This window comes from Amphiura filiformis, chromosome 4 (genome assembly GCF_039555335.1).
Source record: "Amphiura filiformis chromosome 4, Afil_fr2py, whole genome shotgun sequence".
Classification (NCBI taxonomy): Eukaryota; Metazoa; Echinodermata; class Ophiuroidea; order Amphilepidida; family Amphiuridae; genus Amphiura; species Amphiura filiformis.
This window is the reverse complement of record NC_092631.1, coordinates 20,739,909-20,761,194: the sequence shown is the minus strand read 5'-3', so window position 1 is coordinate 20,761,194 and position 21,286 is coordinate 20,739,909. Positions and strand designations below refer to the sequence as shown.

The following is a 21,286-nucleotide window of genomic DNA, read 5'->3' as shown; positions in this document are numbered from 1 at the left end:
TTATGACCTGATTAATCATTGAATTTATTTTTCATTGTTAAACTACCCAATGTTTTCAACTATAATTTGGGGTTTTTATGTCAAATTTTGATGGCATTTGCATCAAATATCAAATTAAAGCATGATTCAAAGTGCTTTATTATGAAGCTGAAGTCTGAAAATTATTTTTTTCTGGACATTATCCTTAATTTGGTCACAAATAAATATGATTTATATATATGGCTCAAAATATGCTAAGGTGTCATATTATAGCCATATATTTTGACATCTTTTTTTAAAAATAATAATTATAGAAATGGAATATTTGCTAGTTTAGTGGCAAGTTTAGGTAGTAAAGACATAGCATACACAATTTAAGTAAAATCCTTTCACTCTAAATAATAAAAAAAAAAAAAAAATAGCTGTAAAAATGCCTATTTTTACACTTTTATTTGTAACATGCCAAGAGACGCCTTTTTTCAACAGCTTTTAATTTTTTTATGGATCCTTATAGAAATTCATGTGACCTGTTTCCCAAAATGGTGCAGTAAACCAATCAAAAAAACAGAAAGAGGCATTATGAATTATAAGTTAACAGATCAAAAAAAGGATTTAAAAGTTTGCCTTGCGTATGTTACTATTGTCTGTCAAACTTTTGATTGATTTTGAAGTCCCTCAGTTTTTTATAAACAAAGACTTGAAGCATAAACTAAAGGGTAAATCTATTGTAAATAACTTCATTTCTCCATATTATAATCAATTTGTAAGTGGCTGCCATCTTTTTTGAACATATAACAATTTTAAAATTTTTCTTGAAATGTCTGTCAAATAGTAACATACGCAAGACGGTGCTGTAATTCCTGCTAAACTAGGGTGATACAGCTAATTATGCTACATGACATAGCATTTAGCTCCACCTAGCTTTGTGGCACTATCACTTTGTGAGGAGAAGCTTTTTGATGACACAATCCATTGTTAAGTGTTGTCTGTCAAACATTTGTACGCAAGTAACATACATAAGATTTGTATGTGTCTGTCAAAAGTAACATACATAATACGCTTTTTAAAAATTAAAAATCACTTGATGTTCACATTATGATGATAGTTTAGAGTTTATAAAAGTGTTTTAAAACATGTGATTTATAAACTGCATGTGATCTTTATTCAATTTCCCATCTTGAACTACTGTTTTTTTGCCAAATTATTATTCTGTATGTTACATTTGACAGACATCTTGCGTATGTTATGGCTTGACAGACACACATATTTTATTTATAACAATTTATCCTCCTTATTGTAATATTTGGACACATTTTTTTCCACAATCAGTTGCTGTAGGTCCTACACCTAAATAACCACAAAATACCTTATGTAATACTTTATAAATTTTTATTTGATTGCAGAAAATCATCAAAATTGTGTCTGTCAAATATAACGTACGCAAGGGCTAGAAAATTAAATTTGTGAAGTAAATGGTCTATAACTTATCTTTCTTTTAGTGTATTATGAACGATATATGTCCATACTATAATTTAAACCTGGTTGGAGACCAAAAGAAAAGAGCTGGAAAAATAATTGTGTGTTACACTTTTATGACACCTTAGCTTATTTTGAGCCATATACACGAGTGGATATTCATATGTAGTGGTAGATAAAATGATTAAAGAGTGCAACACTACACTATTTTTTCGCTCAATTGGAATGCTTGAACGTTTTCGCCGGATGGTGATGCTGTGATGACATCTTGTAATAAAAGGACTGTCCCGATTGTAGATAAGATATCATCACAGCATTACCATCTGCTGAATATGCTAGTCGACCTAGCAAGTGAGTAAAAAAATAATGTAGTGTTGAAGTTAAAATCTTTATTAATTTATGTATGTTTGACCAAATAATGTCCACTTTACCTTGATAAACTAGGTATATTGTACTAAAGTATAACTCACATTGCATTGTTCTCTTCATGGTTAGAGCCATTCTTCCCTTCATGAGCATTCTCCTCTGTCTCATCATGACCTGCTTTCCATGCATTGTATTCAAGTCTACATAACTATATGGGTACAGAATCAAACAATTATATTTTATTACTAATGCTATAGGTGGACAAATGACCCAACTTAGTGGGAACATGGACGAATAATAGAGCACATAGTGCAATGGACTTGCAACTCTGTTCACCGACGTGAGGACAGTGACAAAAAATAAGTCCTTATAAAAATACACGATTTACGTAGCCTATATCGCTAGCTATCGTTGGTGGCAGTAGCATTTTTCTGTAATTATATATTCATATATTCATAATGTACGAGGGCGGTTGAGTCCCGGTTCTCTGTCTCTAATTCTGTGGTGGCAGCAGCATTTTTCTTCAGTCACGTGATAATGGCACCGGCGAATAATACACGGGGAAGCCAACGGTGTCCCCACTTTTTTGCATTGCGCTGGTATATGAGTTGCAACGGCCTGGTGGGAACATTGCACAATTTACACAAAATAAACAGTGTGCTTAGTGAAATTTACCCCTTCAAACTTTGTTAGCCCAATGCTTGCTACCAGCTAAATGAGTCTGATATCATCACAATCAAAATTCAGTTTTCAATTTCATTACATAAGCCATTTTCATAGCTATATTTTGGTGAAAACCCCATCATAATTAGACTTACGGTTACAAAAATATGGCCATTTTAGCATCATTGCTCAGAACAATAAAATACAAAGGAAGTTGAATACTATTATTGGCTATATCTCAAAATCAATATTGCTGACTTCCGACTCACTTTGCTTGATTGGATCACATATTATCCCCACCCTCTCTTTGCCCCAGAGAAAGGCATTTATCAAAACACATATCTTCAATTGCTTGTTTTGAACTCACTAATTTGAGTCCATTCCTTTGACACACCTGTAGCTCTTGGTTGAGTACTTTTGTTGCTTACAGCTATGAGACTACCCCCTCTGTTGTCAATCTGAAGTAAACACCTTTCATTTTAGTACTCAGCTTTAACTAAATAACCAGATCTGAAGTGTAATGTGCTGTTCCATTTGAAATCCAAACACCCTCTATAGAAGATATTACCTTAATCTCCCACACAGGGGGTGTAGATTTCAAATGGAGTCACCCAATCACATAACCCTATTTGAAATTCACACTCCTTGTGTGGGGTTAAGGTCATGTCCTTGTGTGGGATTAAGGTCATGTCATGCACAGGGGGTGTATGGCTTTCAAGTGGAATGGCCCAATTGACTTAAGGCTGTGTTTGGAATTCACAGCCAAGCTCAGAACTTAATTATTTCAACTTACATGTACTACAACTCCACCAAGTGCTATGACTGATGCTGGCAGCAGAAGCGTTTTCAGAAAACGTATTGGAGTCTGAAAGGAAACAGAAAAAACAATGAACATATTATGGAATGCTGAATGTGACCTGTGATCACATTCAATCAAATGTTGAATTTATCTGTAAGATAAATGATATGCATGTAACTAGATAGGCCAATTTGATCATTACAGGTAATTCTTATCAGCTGAAGTTACACAATGTTGATACCAACTCCTTCGGTAAGGGAACAAAACAATTTTGATGACGTCCTTTTAACAAAAGTCCTTTTCGTGGGGTGGGTCAAAAGGTTTGATTTCATTTGTAAAAAACTAGTTAAATTATTGGTAAAAGTTGATCTTTTATGTTGGAATTGTCTACATTTAGTACTTCTATTCCGAGGAGGAGGAGGAGGAGGGGTTAGCTTATAACAAAGTACTTTCATGTACACACCCCTGCTTGACCTCACCTTCATGATGAATTGAATATTGAATATTGTGACAACTTACCTCACTCTCTATGAAGTCAAATTCTTTGGCACAAATATACAACATGGTGTGAAAATCACGGAAATCAGAAAACTTGGAGCGGAATAGATTCGATATGTGAGCCTGTATCGGAACAAAAAAAAACATATCAGAAGATCATTAACCCTAGTGCACTACCCAATCCAACATTGCATGCCACATGATGCGATGATGCAGTCATATATACCCACGGAAAAGCTGGCTGGGCCAGCGACACCCCCGCAGCTATAAATCTGTGATCTACTCTCTGGCATGCGATGGTCTGAGGGTCGAATCCCAGGTGTGCCAAGTGTATTCTTTTTCCTTTTTTCGTTTGTTCTCTCCCTTCCGATAGCAAAAAAACCCTCTGGGTGTTAGGGTTATGTAATATAACAACTGCCGCACATAGGCTCCTTTGCCTTATGGCGCACATAGGCTCCTTTGCTTTGGGGTAAATTTCATGTGCAACTGAGAGAGCTCCTCCTCTGAAATTCCCAACAAGAATTAAGGGTCCTTCTTCTTATTTGCTGATGGGATTTTTACGGGAGGGCGCTTTCACTAGGAGAAGCCAAGTGGCGCCGTTTTCCCAATTTTGGCGTCGAAAGGCGCCATATGGCGTCAAAAGGCGCCGTTTAGCGTCACTTGGAGTCACTGGATCCATTTTGGTGTCACTGGCGCCAACTTGGCGTCACTGGATCCATTTTGGCGTCACTGGATCCATTTTGGCGCCAGTAACGCCGTTTTGGCATCATGAGATATTTTTGGCGTCATTGGCGCTGATTTGGCGTCGGGTTATTCTCCCACATGGTGTTAGTGGCGCTAAAGTGGTGATCTGGTGTCAAACCTGCATCAATGGCCAATTCTAACATTGCAATTAAATTGAATAATGAATATTTTATTATTGTGACATTGTCTACCATTAATTGGTGAATAGGCATGATAAAATTGCATTAAAAAAAACAATTTTATGTGCATTTTGATTTCCTTCCTTAATTTTACCTGCATTAATTTATAAATAGGCCCAATAAATATCAATCCTGCAGCAGAAATTGTTTGTTTGTCCTCTTCCAACCTTACCCTAATTGTGAAAATCTGGAAAAAGTTTTTTACTTTACAAAAGAATACCAACCCTAATTTTGGAAATTCCAAAAAGTTTTTTTTTTCTGAATTTTTGATAAATTCTGAAAAGTTTTTTGACAGTTTCTTCACACTTTACACAATTCCCTAATATTGAGTCTAATAAAGAAATTTCAGTTACAAAGTCATCCAGTGGAATGGATTAAAATTCGCTGTACAATTCTTCAAACACTGCTTAATATGCATCTGTGTGAGCATTGAAATCATCAACAACCAGCCCCAGCAACCAGCATGCGTGCCATGTACCGTTGGATGTTGGTATTCGAATGCAACCCTAATGTTTTGGACTTGCAAAAAAAAAACAGTCCTTGATTAGCGTACATGGAATGTAGGTTAAATTCCTGACCTTATCATCTGTATGTAATCACAAAATTACTAAAATAGTGATTCTGGACCTAAAAATATTTTCAATTATTTTCAAAATATCCTTTGGTAGTACATACCAGTACATGGTTCCACAAAAATGCCTAATTTTAGCCCAAAAATGTACTACATGTGAAGGTTTCCATTAATATTGAGTTCCTCTTTCAGTTGAAGAACCATTTTGAACAAAAAATTGCAAAAAAAACCCCCAACAACAACAAAAAAACCTAATGGTTTGCTGGTCGATATAGTAAAAATCTAAAATGAAGCACACATGACAGCTGGTAAATCCAAGTATTTATCCCCTTCAAATCTTTCTCGAATCTGATTTTTCTTTTAAATGAGCAGACCGTCTATTTCAGTACATATTTTTTAACAATTAAGCCGTATTCAGTTTTGCATGGCAGGCATGTATATGAATTTACAACTTTCATTGACATATGATTAGATAGCGAACGTATGGGCCTTCTTTATGTACCGATATGGGCATTGGCATGAATGGCGGTGTTTCACAATAGGGTCATGATGTCAAATTGTATTTTTAGGCAACATTTGGCTACCAAAAGTTACCTACGAATACTTAGTTATTTTGTTAATATCTCAGAAATAGTTAAATGTAGGCTATTGAAACTTGTTGGTATTAAAAAAATACATTTGATATTGTAATTTCACTTGTGAATGTGGGGGTCTGGGGACCCATGGGAAGCTCTATGGATATTTGAAGTAGGCCAATATACATAAAGTTGTTGTAACATAAATGAAATATTTAATAATTTTAGTCCAAATGGCAGGGAAGATGGGAGATCCGGGATGCTACAAACCACACAACCCAGTGTTCGCATGCACAATATACAAAAACTTCAAGGGCTCTCGAGTCGTAGAGTTTGAATCTGGGTGTCATCAATTTGGACGGGTTCAAAATCAAATTGTAAAATTTATGTTAAAATGGTTCATGTATTGTGACACTTTTTAAAATCAACAGCAGGTAATGAGCTGTAATGCTATCAATCTTTGTAGGGCTGTCCACATCGTCAAAATACCGGGAATGAAATAGTGTTTGCCAAATAAAATTATTATTTATTTTTACGCCTGGCGCGCTCGAATATCTAAAAAAGAATTGGGGGAGTGAGGAAGAGACACAAAACATTGTCTCTGATTATATTTTGGCGATGTGTGAGATTTTATTATATGGTGTGTGATATCATTACCTTGGCATGATATTTTTAATTTTACCTTGGTGTGTGGGCATGAGAAAGTGCCTAAATTTGTGATACCCAGGCTGAATGCATTTAAGAGAACCAAATAGGTGTCATTAAATACCAAAGGGGTTGCAAACTGAGCCTCTTGTACATTCCCAACTAATTGTTGATGTTCCCAGAACTTAAAAATCTATACATGGTTACTACATTTTGTCTTCCATCATGTGTGACAGCTGCGTCGGGAGAGGTTGAGGGACTCTGCCTTAGTTATTATGAAATTGAGGATGAACATTTCAATGATTTCAGTAATTATTGAAAACCCAAAATACTTGCCTTTTACATGTGTGCAAATTTTTCCTTTATCCCAACTAACTGAAATAATGCATACACATAATTGCTTTCCTTTTTGTTCTACCAGTGAGTCTTTATATCATTACTGATGAACACAAAATATTGTTTTTGATACAGGTATTATTGTAAAACTGTGTTTGCTGCCCCCCAAATGAACAACTGACATGGCAAATCCACAAGTTACATTCATATGATTTCAGAGATCAATTTCTATTGGTGTAAAGTTTTACTTTTCTCCCAACCAAGCCCCTGCTGTTTACATTATGAAACAAAGCAGACTGTATTTTTATAAGCAGGTGTTTCTGCATTGATTACAGGTAGAACCAAACTACTCAGATTCCACCATGTTTGTGTGTCACTCATGGTTGCAAAATATGGTATCTCTTGATTATTTTGCTATATGCCTGGCAAATTTTAATTCAATGTACATTGTTGTTTGCATCACTGTTTTTATCATTTTTTGTAAACCAAATGTCAATTTTGAATGACTGGATTAAACTTATATTATTTAAAAGGATAACATATTGATTTTAATAAACAAAAGATGTGAACTTAATTTGGCTTTTAAGAGTACAATGAGCATTTTAAAATATCTTGTTCAAATTTTTGTCGGCCAAAAGCAAGATTGCAAAATCAGAAACTGTAGAGAGTTTCACCATAGAAATGACACATTTTTAAATCTTCAATTTCAGCATTTTCCACCCAAAAATATTTTGTTCACACCTTTGGCTGTTAATTTTGGGAAGATTGTGAACACTGCCTTAACTAACTAGTCTTATAACCAATTCAACTTAATGTAATGGTTCCCTTCATCTTATAATTTCTTATATGCTTTTCTATATTTCTAACTAGCGGAGACCCGCACTTTGCGCAGAGTGCCCGCTAGTTGAGTAAAGGGAGCGGTTAGTAAACGGGGTGGTTAGTAAACATGAGTAAGCGGTGATGATAATCATGGTGTCTTGGTGTAAATTATTCATCCAGTATAGTAATGATCATGTTAGCTTGATAATCATATGTTAGCTCCTGTCATATTAAAGAAGCTAACCTTTAAGTGAATATCCAGACCTGTGATAATGTTGTTACTCACTTAAACCCTCAGGTTCCTTTTGAAACAGCTTGTGACAAAATGGTTGATTTGAAATTTATCCCAACAAACCTAAAACATTTTGTTAGAAGAGGTTGCTAGAAAATTTTAAATTTCGGGTTATAATGGTATAAAACATGTTTAAAAGTTGCAGCAAAACATTTTAAGCGAGCCCGTGTTGTTAATTGCTAGGCCTACATTATAGCCAGGATTTATTTGCGGGGGCCGCAGAATTTCCAAAATGTGGACTTTCAAGTAGTTCTACTAAAGTCGGCTCCCCCATTCCCTCTGAAAAGTGTCACCCCCATCCCCCTTTTCATCAGCTTACACCCAATGATCCCCTGAAATGGCTTAGTACTTGTTTGTCTGGGGAGCCGTGTACGCCGCAGGTGCGTGACTCGCCACACACCGTGCGTGTTGGACACCGCTTGCATTTGACGCGTTGCTGTGACTTGACCCATAAGGTTATTGACCTCAACGGCCGAGCAAGCGACCATTTTTTTTGTTATTTCCATAGTGATTGAATAGTTTTGCAAAAATGAACGTCAGATGGTTTAATGGCAATATGTACCCGATCAATGTACGAATAAATCAGAGCTGAAAGTGAAAGCATCTTGGAGCCTGCTTCTGGACAAGATTTAGCGACTTCCTTTTATTAGAAATTGACCAAAAAAATGGGTGTAAATGGCCGTCCATGTAATCTGGCTTCTCTTTGAATTCTCCTAATAGCTTAAAATTAAAGAAGCGCTGTATATCAATACAGACAGGCCCTTTCAGTGATCCCAGCGAAAATGCAAAAAAATTAAAATTGTTTATCAATTGCTTAAAAGTGAAGGATAAGCCAATAAAGCCATGTTCAGCCTTTGTATATAAAGAAACATGGACTGACTCTAAAGCTGTGTCCATGTTCAGCCTTTGTATGTACAAGAAACAAAAATACTCTAAAAACTGTGTCCATGTTCAGTCATGTTGAGTTATATACCGTATACATGTAGCTATTATGCAGACATGGATTATGGTCATGCAACTTTCCACCTCAGGTGACTATACCTGAGGTGGTCAGACATTACTCTGCCAAAATAACAACCGACTTTCGTGTATGCACAGCTTGCGTGTCATGTACATGTACAGCATGCTTGTGTTTTAAAGCATCAAAAGATGCAGTATGACAATCAAAGTGTGATGTCAAACTTCAGGTGATAAGGAAGGTAGGGGTGGTGGTTCTGGCTGTACGTATGCAGTGTTATATATTCCATGTACTTGCTAGACTTGCGTCTAACAAAAACAGTCTGTTGCTTCAGTGGCATAGCGTGAGTCATCCTATGGGGGGGGCACCAACCGTGATAGTTAGGGCACTGGCCTGATTGGGAGACACCATTTTTCTGCTTCTTTTCCTATGGATTTTCTAAGTTTTCAAATCGATTGGGGGGGGGGGCATGTGCAGTCGTGTCAAAACAATATTAGCAATAGCAATAAACTACTTCTTTAGCTTGATGATTAATGAAAGTAATTTTGCATGCAATAAATTCAGTTTGTAAATAATAGTACAACCACAGAGTAAGATTGCTTTCAGATAGGCCTATGCAGGGGGGCTATGTCCTAAACGGATTTTAATTATAATCGTTGGATTTCTACATAAACATTTTACAGTATTGCACCCAAGGCATGTTGGACGACTTACCATTTTACCATTTCACAGGGCATGTAAAAAAGCACCTGTGTGCACTAAATGGGTGTGGTGTGTGCATAATTTTCGAGAGCCCAATGGCGTTGATTCATTGGGGCTAAGAAAGCTGATAGCAATTGTAACAACTCTCATTAGTGGTACAGTCCCACAAATTAGCAGGTAAAATAACTGATAAATCAATTTAAGGCCAGAATAAGGTGAGACACATTTGTCCACGCCCGAATTTGAAATTTTTTGATATTTATCAACACTAAGATGTACTCTTTCACTTGAAACTGATAAAATACAATTGCGATTCGTGTCGCGTGACACGGCGCAACACTGCACGTATGTCCAACGCAGTCAAGGCGTATCCTGCATGTTGTTAATGCCAGCAAATGTGGTGTAAACAAAACAAAAATTTGCAGTCAAAATGCCACAGATTTTTAAAATTATTTTGAATTTTGGCGCACTAAAAGCAGACATTATAGAATCGTTGGTGCAAAAAAATGCCGCATATTTAGACCATGCACCAGATACAGCTTTTACAAGCGTGAAAGCCTTACCGTTATAAAATATAAGGACGTTTTGTGTATACATTGTAATTTAGACTTTTTTTTTACTTTAAAACATCGATTTCTCAGAGTTCACTTTTGACAATATTGCACAATCTTTGTGACAAGATAACTTGAAAAATATACAAACAAAAGGTAAACTTTTTGCACTATCGTTTAGAGCGCATCAAAATCTAGGGAAGGTTTTCTCATTTTTTTGTATATTTGTTTTGTTTTAAACAAAAATATACATTTTTAGCTTAATAGAGTGACAAAATTGCTTTTTTCACATGTTTTTTTTAATATTTCGAAAAAAGAGACGAATTTCAAAAAAATTAAAAAAACCTTCCCTAAGTTCATGTCTCTTCGCCATGAAAAGCTAACTGATTTTTTTTTTAAGTTGTCCCAAAAAATTGGTGCAAAAAAGTGAAATTTTGTGATTTTTTCAAAAACTTGAGATTTCTGAAAAATCTGACGTCACCATGGGATTCCTTGACTCATTTCCTTTTCCAAAAATGTATATTTTTGGACTTTGGACATACAATTCAGAAATAATGATGCTTGAAAAGGTCCATGTTCTCTCCCATTACTCTGGCCTTAATTAGCTATTGTTGCAAGCAGTGGACTAGACTGCTGAATGCGGTTCCACATCGAAACCAAATTAAGGTAAATGAAAAAATGAATGAAAATAAAAGACCTAAAAAGACCCAATTTTGCCGGACTCGAGGAGGACTCCGCTCGACTCTAAGTCCTTACTCGAGTCCGAGTCCAGGAATCGAGTCCTCCAGCACTGCTTTTAACCTCACACTACATGTTCTACTATAATGGGGTTTCCAGTAATAGTTATGGTTCCTCAAGTATTCCCACAGCATCAATTAGGCTAGTTGTGGTAAACCCCTTTGCCTTTCTGGATGATGACACACTCCAATTTAGAGTATACCATTGGGAACCAAAAAATGAACTAAAATATTGACTTGTTCTTAAATGTGGCTATGACCTTTCTAGTCACACAGGTCTATTAATAAAACTTCAGATTTGTCAAGTAAACTCAACAAAGTTTCAGAAAATGAACTGAAATTAACTTTTCCCTTTCCTAGTGACAGGGTCTCTTTTGCTATTTTTTCATTTGCCACCACAATTTATTTCAGTAATATTTTTAACTGGAAGTATTTTTTATTTTACACTAGTTAATTTTGCCCAAAATCACAAACATAATGCATTTTACCCCAAATTTCACATCAAGATATAAACATGCAATATTTTATATATTTATATTAAATGCATGTCACTTGAAATCTCTGCAGCCAATATATGAAGTCTGTTGTCGGTTTGATTTCAAATTTATAGCCATTTTAATATATATTGACAGTTTTTAAGTAAATATTTGTGCAAAATCATTTTTCAACCCAAATATCTCAACTCACATCTGTTTTCATTTAGGGACACTTTTTAGCCCTTTAAAAAAAATATTGGCCAAATTTTAAAATTGGACTTTTATTGCAGAGCTCTGGTATGATGTTTCGCCAGTTTTTTTTGTGGGACATGAGAGCACATCGGACATATCAAATTGAATTCTAAACATGAAGCACTCAAGTTTCACAGTGTACACATGCGTGGCCAGAGACTTTTAAAACATAGCCTAAACAGGATTTGCCCTTTTGAGCAAAATACATGCCTAAACAGGAATTTAGCAGGGTTTTGTAACCAATTTTATTCCCTATAAACAGGACTGTAAACCTAAAAGATATACCCCTAAGCAGGATTTTATCTGAAATGAACCACCCTTACAGGTTTTTGATAACCCTTAATATAGTAAGTAGGCCTACATGTTTTTGTTTATAATTTCCTAATATTTATATTTGGGTGATGGTCCTGATGCAAAACATGCGAGGGAAACACGCTTTATGAAATAGTGGGATCATTAAAATGACTCCAAATGCACTAACTAGAAGTTTTAAAAAAGACCCCTGTTTCTTGAAAACAGGTGTTTTTGACCCTCTAAACGGGATTCACACAATTTGTGTTCGTTCTCCAATTCTTCACAGTGTACACTGAAACTTAAATGGCCCCCTGGAAGTACAACTAATGTATTATTATAAGTTAACTTTGATTAAATATTTAACAATGTGACAATATATTTAAGCCTAAATGTGAAAAATCAGGAATTAAAATACTTCAAGAAAATTCATGGTATGTGTACCCGATAACCTAATTTTTAAAATTGATTGTGTGAAACCATCAAATTTGGCTACGTTTTTTTATCAGGATATTGTTTCAACTTGAAGAACCTGGTGAAAAACACCATCAAATTTGATTTTTTTTCCAGTGATCAATTTTAAAAAGCTGTAGATTATTGGGTACCATGAATTTGTTTGTTGAATTTTTAGATCGATCATTCCAATAATTACGGTACATGCAATGGGACAATTAGTTTCCAAATGTTGACGGGCAAAATAGCAATATTTGCGAGGAATTTGTGTTGAAACATTGTTGTACTTGTAATGCCAAGATGAACTAAGGATTTCAGAACTCTATAGGCCTAGTTTAGAAATACATGTACAGTACATTCTTTGCCTATTTTGAATATATTATATTTGTTTTATTCTATCATTCTTGATTATTCTTAATATTTATTTAGTTTATCTATCTATACATTTATTTATAATATTTTGTATGTTTTGTTTGTTTGTGTTTGTTGGTAGCAGCCCTCGAATTAAGGTTCTGAAGGGGCAGAGCAACTTTTTTAGGGCAAGTTGAAAATTGCCTTAGATTTTCACTGAAAAGGCAAGGCAGCACGGCAGTTCGTAATATTTCAAGAGGGCACCATGGCAACTGTTGAAAATTTGAGAAGGGCACCAAGGCAATATCTCAAAAGTGAAGAAAACACACACAAACATAGATAGATGATTTTATAATGAAGGGGGAGGGCTGGGGCACCCACAGCAACTTCATTACAGGGCACGACAAGTGATGACTGCCTTGGGTAAAGTACATATTTTGAGGGCATTACGGCAGTGGGGATGGGCACCCACGGCAAAATGCCATGGGTGCCGTGGGTTAATTTGAGGGCTGGTTGGTAGTGGTGTTTGTCTTTGTTTGTGTGTGTGTGTGAGGATCTAGGGGTATGGGAAGGGTCATGACTTATGTTATATTATGTTTTTATTCAAAGTATAGCCTACTTATTCAAACAAGTTAATTTGTTTTTTGCTGGTGGCCTGAAAACCAAAACTAGATTTTGTTTACAAAATAAGTATTTCAAACTAAAAACATTATGAGTTTGTGTAGCAAGAGGGTTATAATTTTGATTGATATTGCAATGTTGAAACTAATATTATAAATCTACACATCAATCGTTAATTCATTTTGCTTGCTGCAAACAATGTATATCAAAAGTATATTTTAAAACAAAATGTTTATGAATGGGTTACAGAAAACATTTTTTGTTAAATCAATGTAGCTAGAAATTCCAAAGGGTATAATGCTTATTTTCTTAGAAAGGAAACACTGTGGAAAGAATTATGATATTATCATTGTGGTTTCGATGGAACTACATTTTTGAGTAGTAGGCCTATAGGAAGGAACAGCATACGGAAATATTTTACAAAGAAACTTATGTGCAATCCTCATTGGTGTAGGATTGGGCTATGATTTATTTGACAAAACAGGATAATATATTTTCAAATCCACAAAAACATTACTCATTAAATATGGATAAAGTTATATGGTCATATTTTCACTTTCTGGAACAACCACAGTGTTAAGAATAAGACAATTTTGGGACAACCACAGTGTTAAAAATAAGACAAAATTTCTATAAAGATCGATATGTGTGTGTACGGGCCTGGCCTTCACCAACTTTAACAGGCCCAAACCCAGAATATTAGGTAATATTATGGTTATTTTATTTTGTTTGTTGTGAAAATGAACCAAATTTTCAAGGGCTATTCAGGCCTTTAGAAGGTCTGAAAAGTTATTTCTAACATACATGTACACTACATTGGCTTAGGAAGATTTTCAATATGGGGGGGATAAAAGTTGAAAAAAAATTGGTGCCCCCCTTCCTAGGCCTATGAACAACACACATGATTCTTCCAAAATCTGATTGCATATATCTTTGTCTTCCATATTTTAATAAATTTCAGTACTTTCATGTACATTTCTTTCTTTCTTTTGAAGAGATGATGATAAATATTTATTTAAAAACTGCCCAAAATAAACATGCAGTTTGCAGCTGTATGAATTTGAGTCTGAAAGGCATTCAAAACCTAATTTGAATATCTCTGCAAATAAGTTTATAGGCCACCATACTCTTGTTCAAATTTATTTTAAATTTCCTATAAAATATGTATGCTGTGTCACAGTAGTAGCAAGTTATGACTAGTACATAAAGTAGAGCTAAAGATAGTTCAAATTTACCACTATTTATCATGATTGTCAAATAGGGCGAGCTAGGGGCAAGAGGTCAACATGCTTTGTAATGGCATTTGAATTCCAGCACTGCTATTAAAGGTGCACTGGTATATTTAGAGTAAATTATTAATATTAAACACATTCTAGTGTTTTACCCCATAAATATAGCAGTGAATCAGGTGTTTAAAATATATGCCTTCTCTGTGTGCAATGTATTTAAATAATTTACATGAATAAAAGACTAGAGTAATCTAAAATAGCAACAATTAAGTGGCAAATTCAATGACATTCGCTTTCTGAAGAAAACAGCCATTTTTAAGATCTGTGTAAAGGTTGTGTTCTTCATATATTAGTATCTCAATTTATACTTTGACACTACTTAGGCCAAAAAATATTGTTTGTAACATATAAAAAAAATTGGGTAGGTAGGTCGGGACTTTTTTTTTACTTAATAAAGCTGTAAATTGCGTTTTAAGGCCTTTGAACTTTTTTTCTTCTTTTTTTTAAATTCAATTTTGCAAAAAAAACTCAGGGGCTGTGCAATAATTATGAGCCCTGGGGAGGGTAAAATTGGGGGCAAGAAATATTTGGCGAGCCGAAGGGGGGGCAAGCAATTTTTGGCAAGCCGAGAGGGGGGGGGGGGGCAACGATTTTTGGCACGCATTCACTGGGCGCCTTTTTAATAAAACGCTTTAAAAAGGCTTAGGAAAACGGTAAGGGAATGCTTAAATATGCAAATTTTCCTGCTCGCTGCGCTCGCAACATACATCTAGACCATTTAAAGTTTGGAATTTGGAATCCCAAAAATTTGGCATGTTCAAGGGGGGGGGGCATAGAATTTTTGGCGGGCCGAGGGGGGCAAGCGATTTTTGGCGAGCCGTTCGAAATTTTACCCCCAGGGGCCTGATAGTATTGCACAGCCCTCAAGGGTCGGGCCTAATTCTAGGGTCGGTCAGATTACGGCAATCAAACATTTTTAGGCCTTACATAGACCTATATGTATGAATACAATAGCGTACATAGCCGTAAAATACAATATTTAATATGGACAGTTTTAAATTATAGTATGACTGAATAGTAAGTTTCTGGTGAAGGAAATGTTATGTCAATTTGAAGTTGAACATAAACTATGAGTTTCTTATTTGCAAATGTGTTTGTCTTGCATGATAATATTTATTAATTAAAAGGCCTACAATAATCGCAGGCCTATAATCGCAGGTATGTATTACTTCCCTGATGAGTAAAGGTCTGTATTTGTGGGCCTTGATGCCTTTTCATTTAGTGCTCCATCAATTGCACAATACATCTTTTTGATTTTGTTTGTTTTTTTGTTTCTTGTACAAAACTATATTAGAATAAAAATAAAACAAATGAATATACTTCCCATCTTGAAAGTGAAACATTTTTTTAAACAAATGTTTTCACTACTATATTATGAGAACCTTGGGAAATCCCACATGGTTTTGTGAATTCACCCATGGGAAATCCCACATTAATTTTTTTTTTAAACCATGTCATCTTTGAGGGGAGTGTGGACTGTGGATATTAAATATCTGGAATAGCCCAATACCGTGGCACAGTCCCTACTTGGAAGTCAAACATTCCATGTAACACATGAGCTCGCAAGCAAGCTGCTTTTCTGCCAAAATTGACCATACAATGGTCAAAATCTCAATCTCAACTTGTGCACTTTACAATGCTAAAAGAAAACAATACTTCAAGCAACATTTTTGATATTTTCACACGTAACTAATTTTTTTACACATCCATTTCATTACCACAAAAAAAAACCCAAGTCTCATTGAATGATGTCAAGCAGGGCTAGTCCTGGTTCCACATTGACCCAATTCTCGCTATTCGCAATAAGGGCGCCGCCAGCGGTTTGCGATGTAATCGTGATGTATCATGGGAAAATCGTGATGTATCATGGGAAAAGGTCGACATCGAAGTCCGCGCAATACGAATATTACCATGCTATTACATAGGAACACGTGACAATATTTTTTAGTTTGTCAATATAACGGTATTTAAATACACGCAAATCGATAGAGAAAAATTAATTGTGCACATTTCAAATCACATTATTAAGTATTATTGAGTATCGATTAAAGCGTGTAACACCTTTATTTTGACAAACTAAAAAATATTGTCACGTGTTCCTATGTAATAGCATGGTAATATTCAGATTATGCGGACTTGGATGTCGACCTTTTCCCATGATACATCACGATTACATCGCAAACCGCTGGCGGCGCCTTTATTGCTAATAGCTTAGAATTCTACCAGGGTATCGCAATGGGCCCTTTCTATTTTTGCTCCACCCTATTTATCCAGGAGCTTTCAGGCAGGGGGGGGGCCACTCTAAGATTTTGGTAGGGGTGTGCAAGGTACAAGAACCGATTTTCAGGCAAAATAGGGACTTTATGAACTTAAATTTCAACATGGGGGGATATTGTTAACTAAAATTAGGTCAAACTATAGGCTGGGGAGCTAACAATTCAAAAACTCTCCAAATTTGAGCTAAAAAGCTACCGTGACAATTCTCAGAGTTTGAGGCACAAAGACTAGGGCATGATCCAAATATGGGTCTTAAGGTTGGTCTTAACCCGGGAATTATGGAAACTTTCGGGCCTCATAACTGCTAAATTGTTGGTCTAAGGTATATTAAAGTATACATATTTAGAATGGCAAAGACTTGATAAATTCATATGTGAGGTCAAAATGACTATTTTGGCCCCAAATCCTAAGAAAACAGGTTTTTTGGCCCACTTCTTTTTCGTTCAACGTAACAAAAAATTATTAGGCCAAAATCATTTTTCTATAAATTTTAAAAACTATAGATAAAAACATCTAGCAACCGTTTAAAAAAAAACAATTTTAGGGATGGTAAATTACCATCCCCAAACATCATGACATTTTAAAGCAATTTTTATCCGACGACCAACCTGCAGAAGCAAACATCTTTTTAGCTGAATTGCATCAACTTGATTTGCTCATCAATATTTGAAATTCAGAACAATATATGCAGCCTATTTCCAATGTAATTCACCTATGCAATCATAGCCAGGAATCAGAGATCATAAAGGCAGTTGTCTTTGTGACCCAATTATGTAACTGTACTCTGCTAAACCTTTGTTCAACACTAAATTACTTATCTACAATTACATTCTGTACTATTACAAGCCCTCTTAATTGAATGCCTTAAAATGTAAAATACAAGAGTATAATTGTGCATAATATTTTAGCTGGCACTATCGTATATTGTTCACATTTGTTTATATGCTGTATCTGTTTTCATGATTGCACAAAAGTGATTTTCTGAAGATTTTCAGAAACATTGACCAAGCATTAGATTTTTACCAGTTTTACTTCTGGCACGTCTCGGGAATATCCAGTAGAAATTGGGGAGCTATTTTGGCACAGTATAGTAAAGGGAGTAATTTTGTTACCTTTTCATCAGGAGGAATAGAAGTAACATGCTCACTTGGCTTCTTAGTATATCAAAATCATATTAAAGTTTATTATTGCAATGTTAGAATTGGCGAAGTATGCCGATTTGGCACCAGAACCACCATTTTGGCGCCACTGACGCCATATGTGATGTGAGAAAATACCCTGACGCCAAAATGGCGCCAATGACGCCAAAATGGCGCCAATGATGCCAAAATGGCGCCAATGACGCCAAAATGGCGCCGATGACGCCACTTGATGACAAAACAGCGCCACTGGCGCTAAAATGGATCCAATGACGCCAACATTTAGCGCCAGTGACGCCAAGTGGCGCCATATGGCGCCTATTGACTCCAATTGGCGCCTTTTGACGCCAATATTGGGAAAACGGCGCCATTTCACTTCTCCTAGTGTTTTTGGTTGGGCCTAAAATTCCAGTTTTGTCAAGGGAGCCCATAGCACCATTAGGCGAATCTATACGGTAGTTGTATAATATGGAAAGATATACACATCTTTCTACAACATGGACAACACCAGCACATCAATAAAGATTCAGCTTTTCTGCCAAATTCCAAGGGAAGATCAAACACCAGATGGAGTGACGTATTACAAAAGGACATTAAGGACTGTAAACTGCATGCCTAATGAAGAAGGAGCGAAAACCATGATGATTGGAGGGTTATCCTATCAGTAGTTGGAACTACAGTCCATTAGGCTTCCTCAATAGCGTTATGTCAGTGCCTCAAATATTAAATTATGTGTGTTGACTCAAAGAACTGGCATGTTTACACCCACGATCAAAGGCGGTATAGATCTGTACACACCCAAAGTAATTCCAACAGAGTACTGACGCCACTCCCTCAAGGAAGCCAAATGGAGTATAGTCCTAGGATTGGACATCCATAATCAAGTACAGAAAGATGCACACAGGATTATATACTCACATCATCCGCAGTACTGAGTAGTTTGGAGAGTATAATTTTGATGCCTACAACACCCAGGATTAATATCAGACCCTGTACAATCTAAAAGTACAAAAACATAATAATGATCAATCTACAAGTCATCATTGATTTATATAGCATGGGCCTTATTTTCATATTTCAAGCTACAGTTGTTAAATTGAAGTGTGCTTTTCCCAACACTTACTCATACAGTCCACCACCCTCATGTTCCTTATTTGGTCATGATATCTAAATGGTATTTATACCTTCAAGTCCTTCTTGTAATCATACTCAGATTTAGCTTAGTATCAAGACAGGGATCATACACACCTTATGGAATAAAGCTGGCTAATTATGAAGTTTTAGCAATTGGCTAATTTTTAATTGCCGTTTAACAAATTGTGTCTGGTACGCATGGTTGTTTAATGGTGATGAACAATGCATGGTGAAACATGATTAAATCCCAAAATGACATTTGATTCATAATAATAAGTATATTTCCCAATTTCATTCAAAAGTAATCATTTATTATATCATATATGGTCATTTTCACGGTAAAGGGTGTAACTTTGGATTTTTAACATTTTGATCCGTAGTTTTCTAATAAAGCCACAGAATTCCATGATTTTTGGCCACATAAGTCATCTAGTTAGCAGCTACCTTGGGTAGCATAATCATCTTCGGGAGTTACTGCGTTCAGTTTTAGCAGGCTTAAATGTACCTAATATTGCCATTTTGAAAAACTGTAAAAAACAGTAACATTTTTGTAAAACCCTGTGTTTTCTTCAGTTAGTTCATGGATAATTTTTCTTATCCTGAAAGTACGGTCATATGTTCAGTAAACACTGCCACATTAGATTTAATTGTGAACAGCCCTGTATTTTTGAGAACCGGACTTCGATATTTGTCGTTTCGGAGGCTTCATTTTCCGTTAACATTTGTTAACAAACTTTGGGGGTATAGCTTTGGTTCATAATTCTTGGTTATTTCTTCACTTCTTCTTGATTCATAACAGTTGATATCTTAACTTGAAATGGGTAACAAAAATTAGTTGATTTGCAAGCTTTTAAAATTTTTATAAAATCTTGACTTCAAAGAGCCGATTTTCCGTTAACTTTTTGAAGCCTCCGAAACAAACTGTTCAGCAAGCTTGGGCAAATATAAATAAAAGAGCTCATCCAATCTATTTATCAAAATGTAGCAAAGTAGATCCTCAAGTCACTTGTTTTAAATCATGGAGATATATATCACCGTTTGAAAATGGGACCCAATACAAACTTTCCGTTAACAATTGAAGCCTCCGAAACAAATGAAGCCTCCGAAACAACAGTAAACTTAATTATCATCTATGCATATCTAAATTGGTATGTTCCATATTGATATCTGCATTGTAATTGTTGCATGATATGTGCAGAATGTCATAAATTTAAAAAAATTGATATTATGGTTAATGCTTGAAAAATATACTGATATCCAAGAAAGCCCGTTTCGGAGGCTTCACATGCAAATAACACCATACTTAACAAATGGGTGAAAAAATTATCACGTTATAAATCTGCAATATCTGCCGCATAGAATCATTGATTCAATACACACAAGAAAATAACAGCTTAGATGATCCCAACAGTGTTGTTTTCAAAAAAACTACTTCTGCCATGTTTAACCATTGTAAACATGAAGCCTCCGAAACCAAAAAAATGACTTGCTGTGATAATTTAATTTTTGTCACAACTGAAATTCAATATTTAGAAGCAAAGCATGAAAATTGGTAATTGTGATATTTTTTACCTATTTTTTCATGTCAACTTGTAGTAGTTAGCCAAATATTTTACTTTTATGATCACCTGTGTTGTTAACTGAAGCCTCCGAAACACAAATCGCTTGAATTGCCAATTCTAAAAAATAACTCCAATTTCTGTGAAACTTGACTGGGAGGTTCCTTTCATCAAGTAGTATTTGTACATGAAGTTAGACATTTAAATTATTTTAGGAACCCAATTAAAACTTAAAAAATATGTTTAAGGTTGGGAAATTTCCATTGCAAATGACCCTTGATGTTAAAAATTTTCAAAATTGCAATTACAAACATAGCAAAACATGGTATAAAATTTAACTTATATCTGTTGACTTACTTTGGAATGGGATTTCACATGTATTCCAGCTTTCATGTCATAATTTTCTGAGCTTATGTAAAATACATTTTTTCTTAGATTTTAACCAAAATGTTATGGAAATGTCAAATTTTTATCAGAAATCAAAAGGTTTAAGCCTTGAAACACTATTTTACTGGAATTTAAGTTGCTTCTATGCATGATTACAGTAAACAGAA

General features: G+C 35.3%; 1 protein-coding gene across 1 annotated transcript in view; it reads right to left on the bottom strand.

Moving 5' to 3' along the window:
* The window catches only part of LOC140150670 (protein C-mannosyl-transferase DPY19L1-like), a 65,040-nt gene that overhangs the window by 25,120 nt on the left and 18,634 nt on the right, over positions 1-21,286 (bottom strand). The window contains exons 12-15 of the mRNA XM_072172744.1: positions 18,958-19,038; positions 3,803-3,904; positions 3,278-3,349; positions 1,926-2,029 (exon numbers count right to left, since the gene is read on the bottom strand). Of these exons, the coding sequence (XP_072028845.1) occupies positions 1,926-2,029; positions 3,278-3,349; positions 3,803-3,904; positions 18,958-19,038 (359 nt within the window). The remainder of the gene's footprint in view (positions 1-1,925; positions 2,030-3,277; positions 3,350-3,802; positions 3,905-18,957; positions 19,039-21,286) is intronic.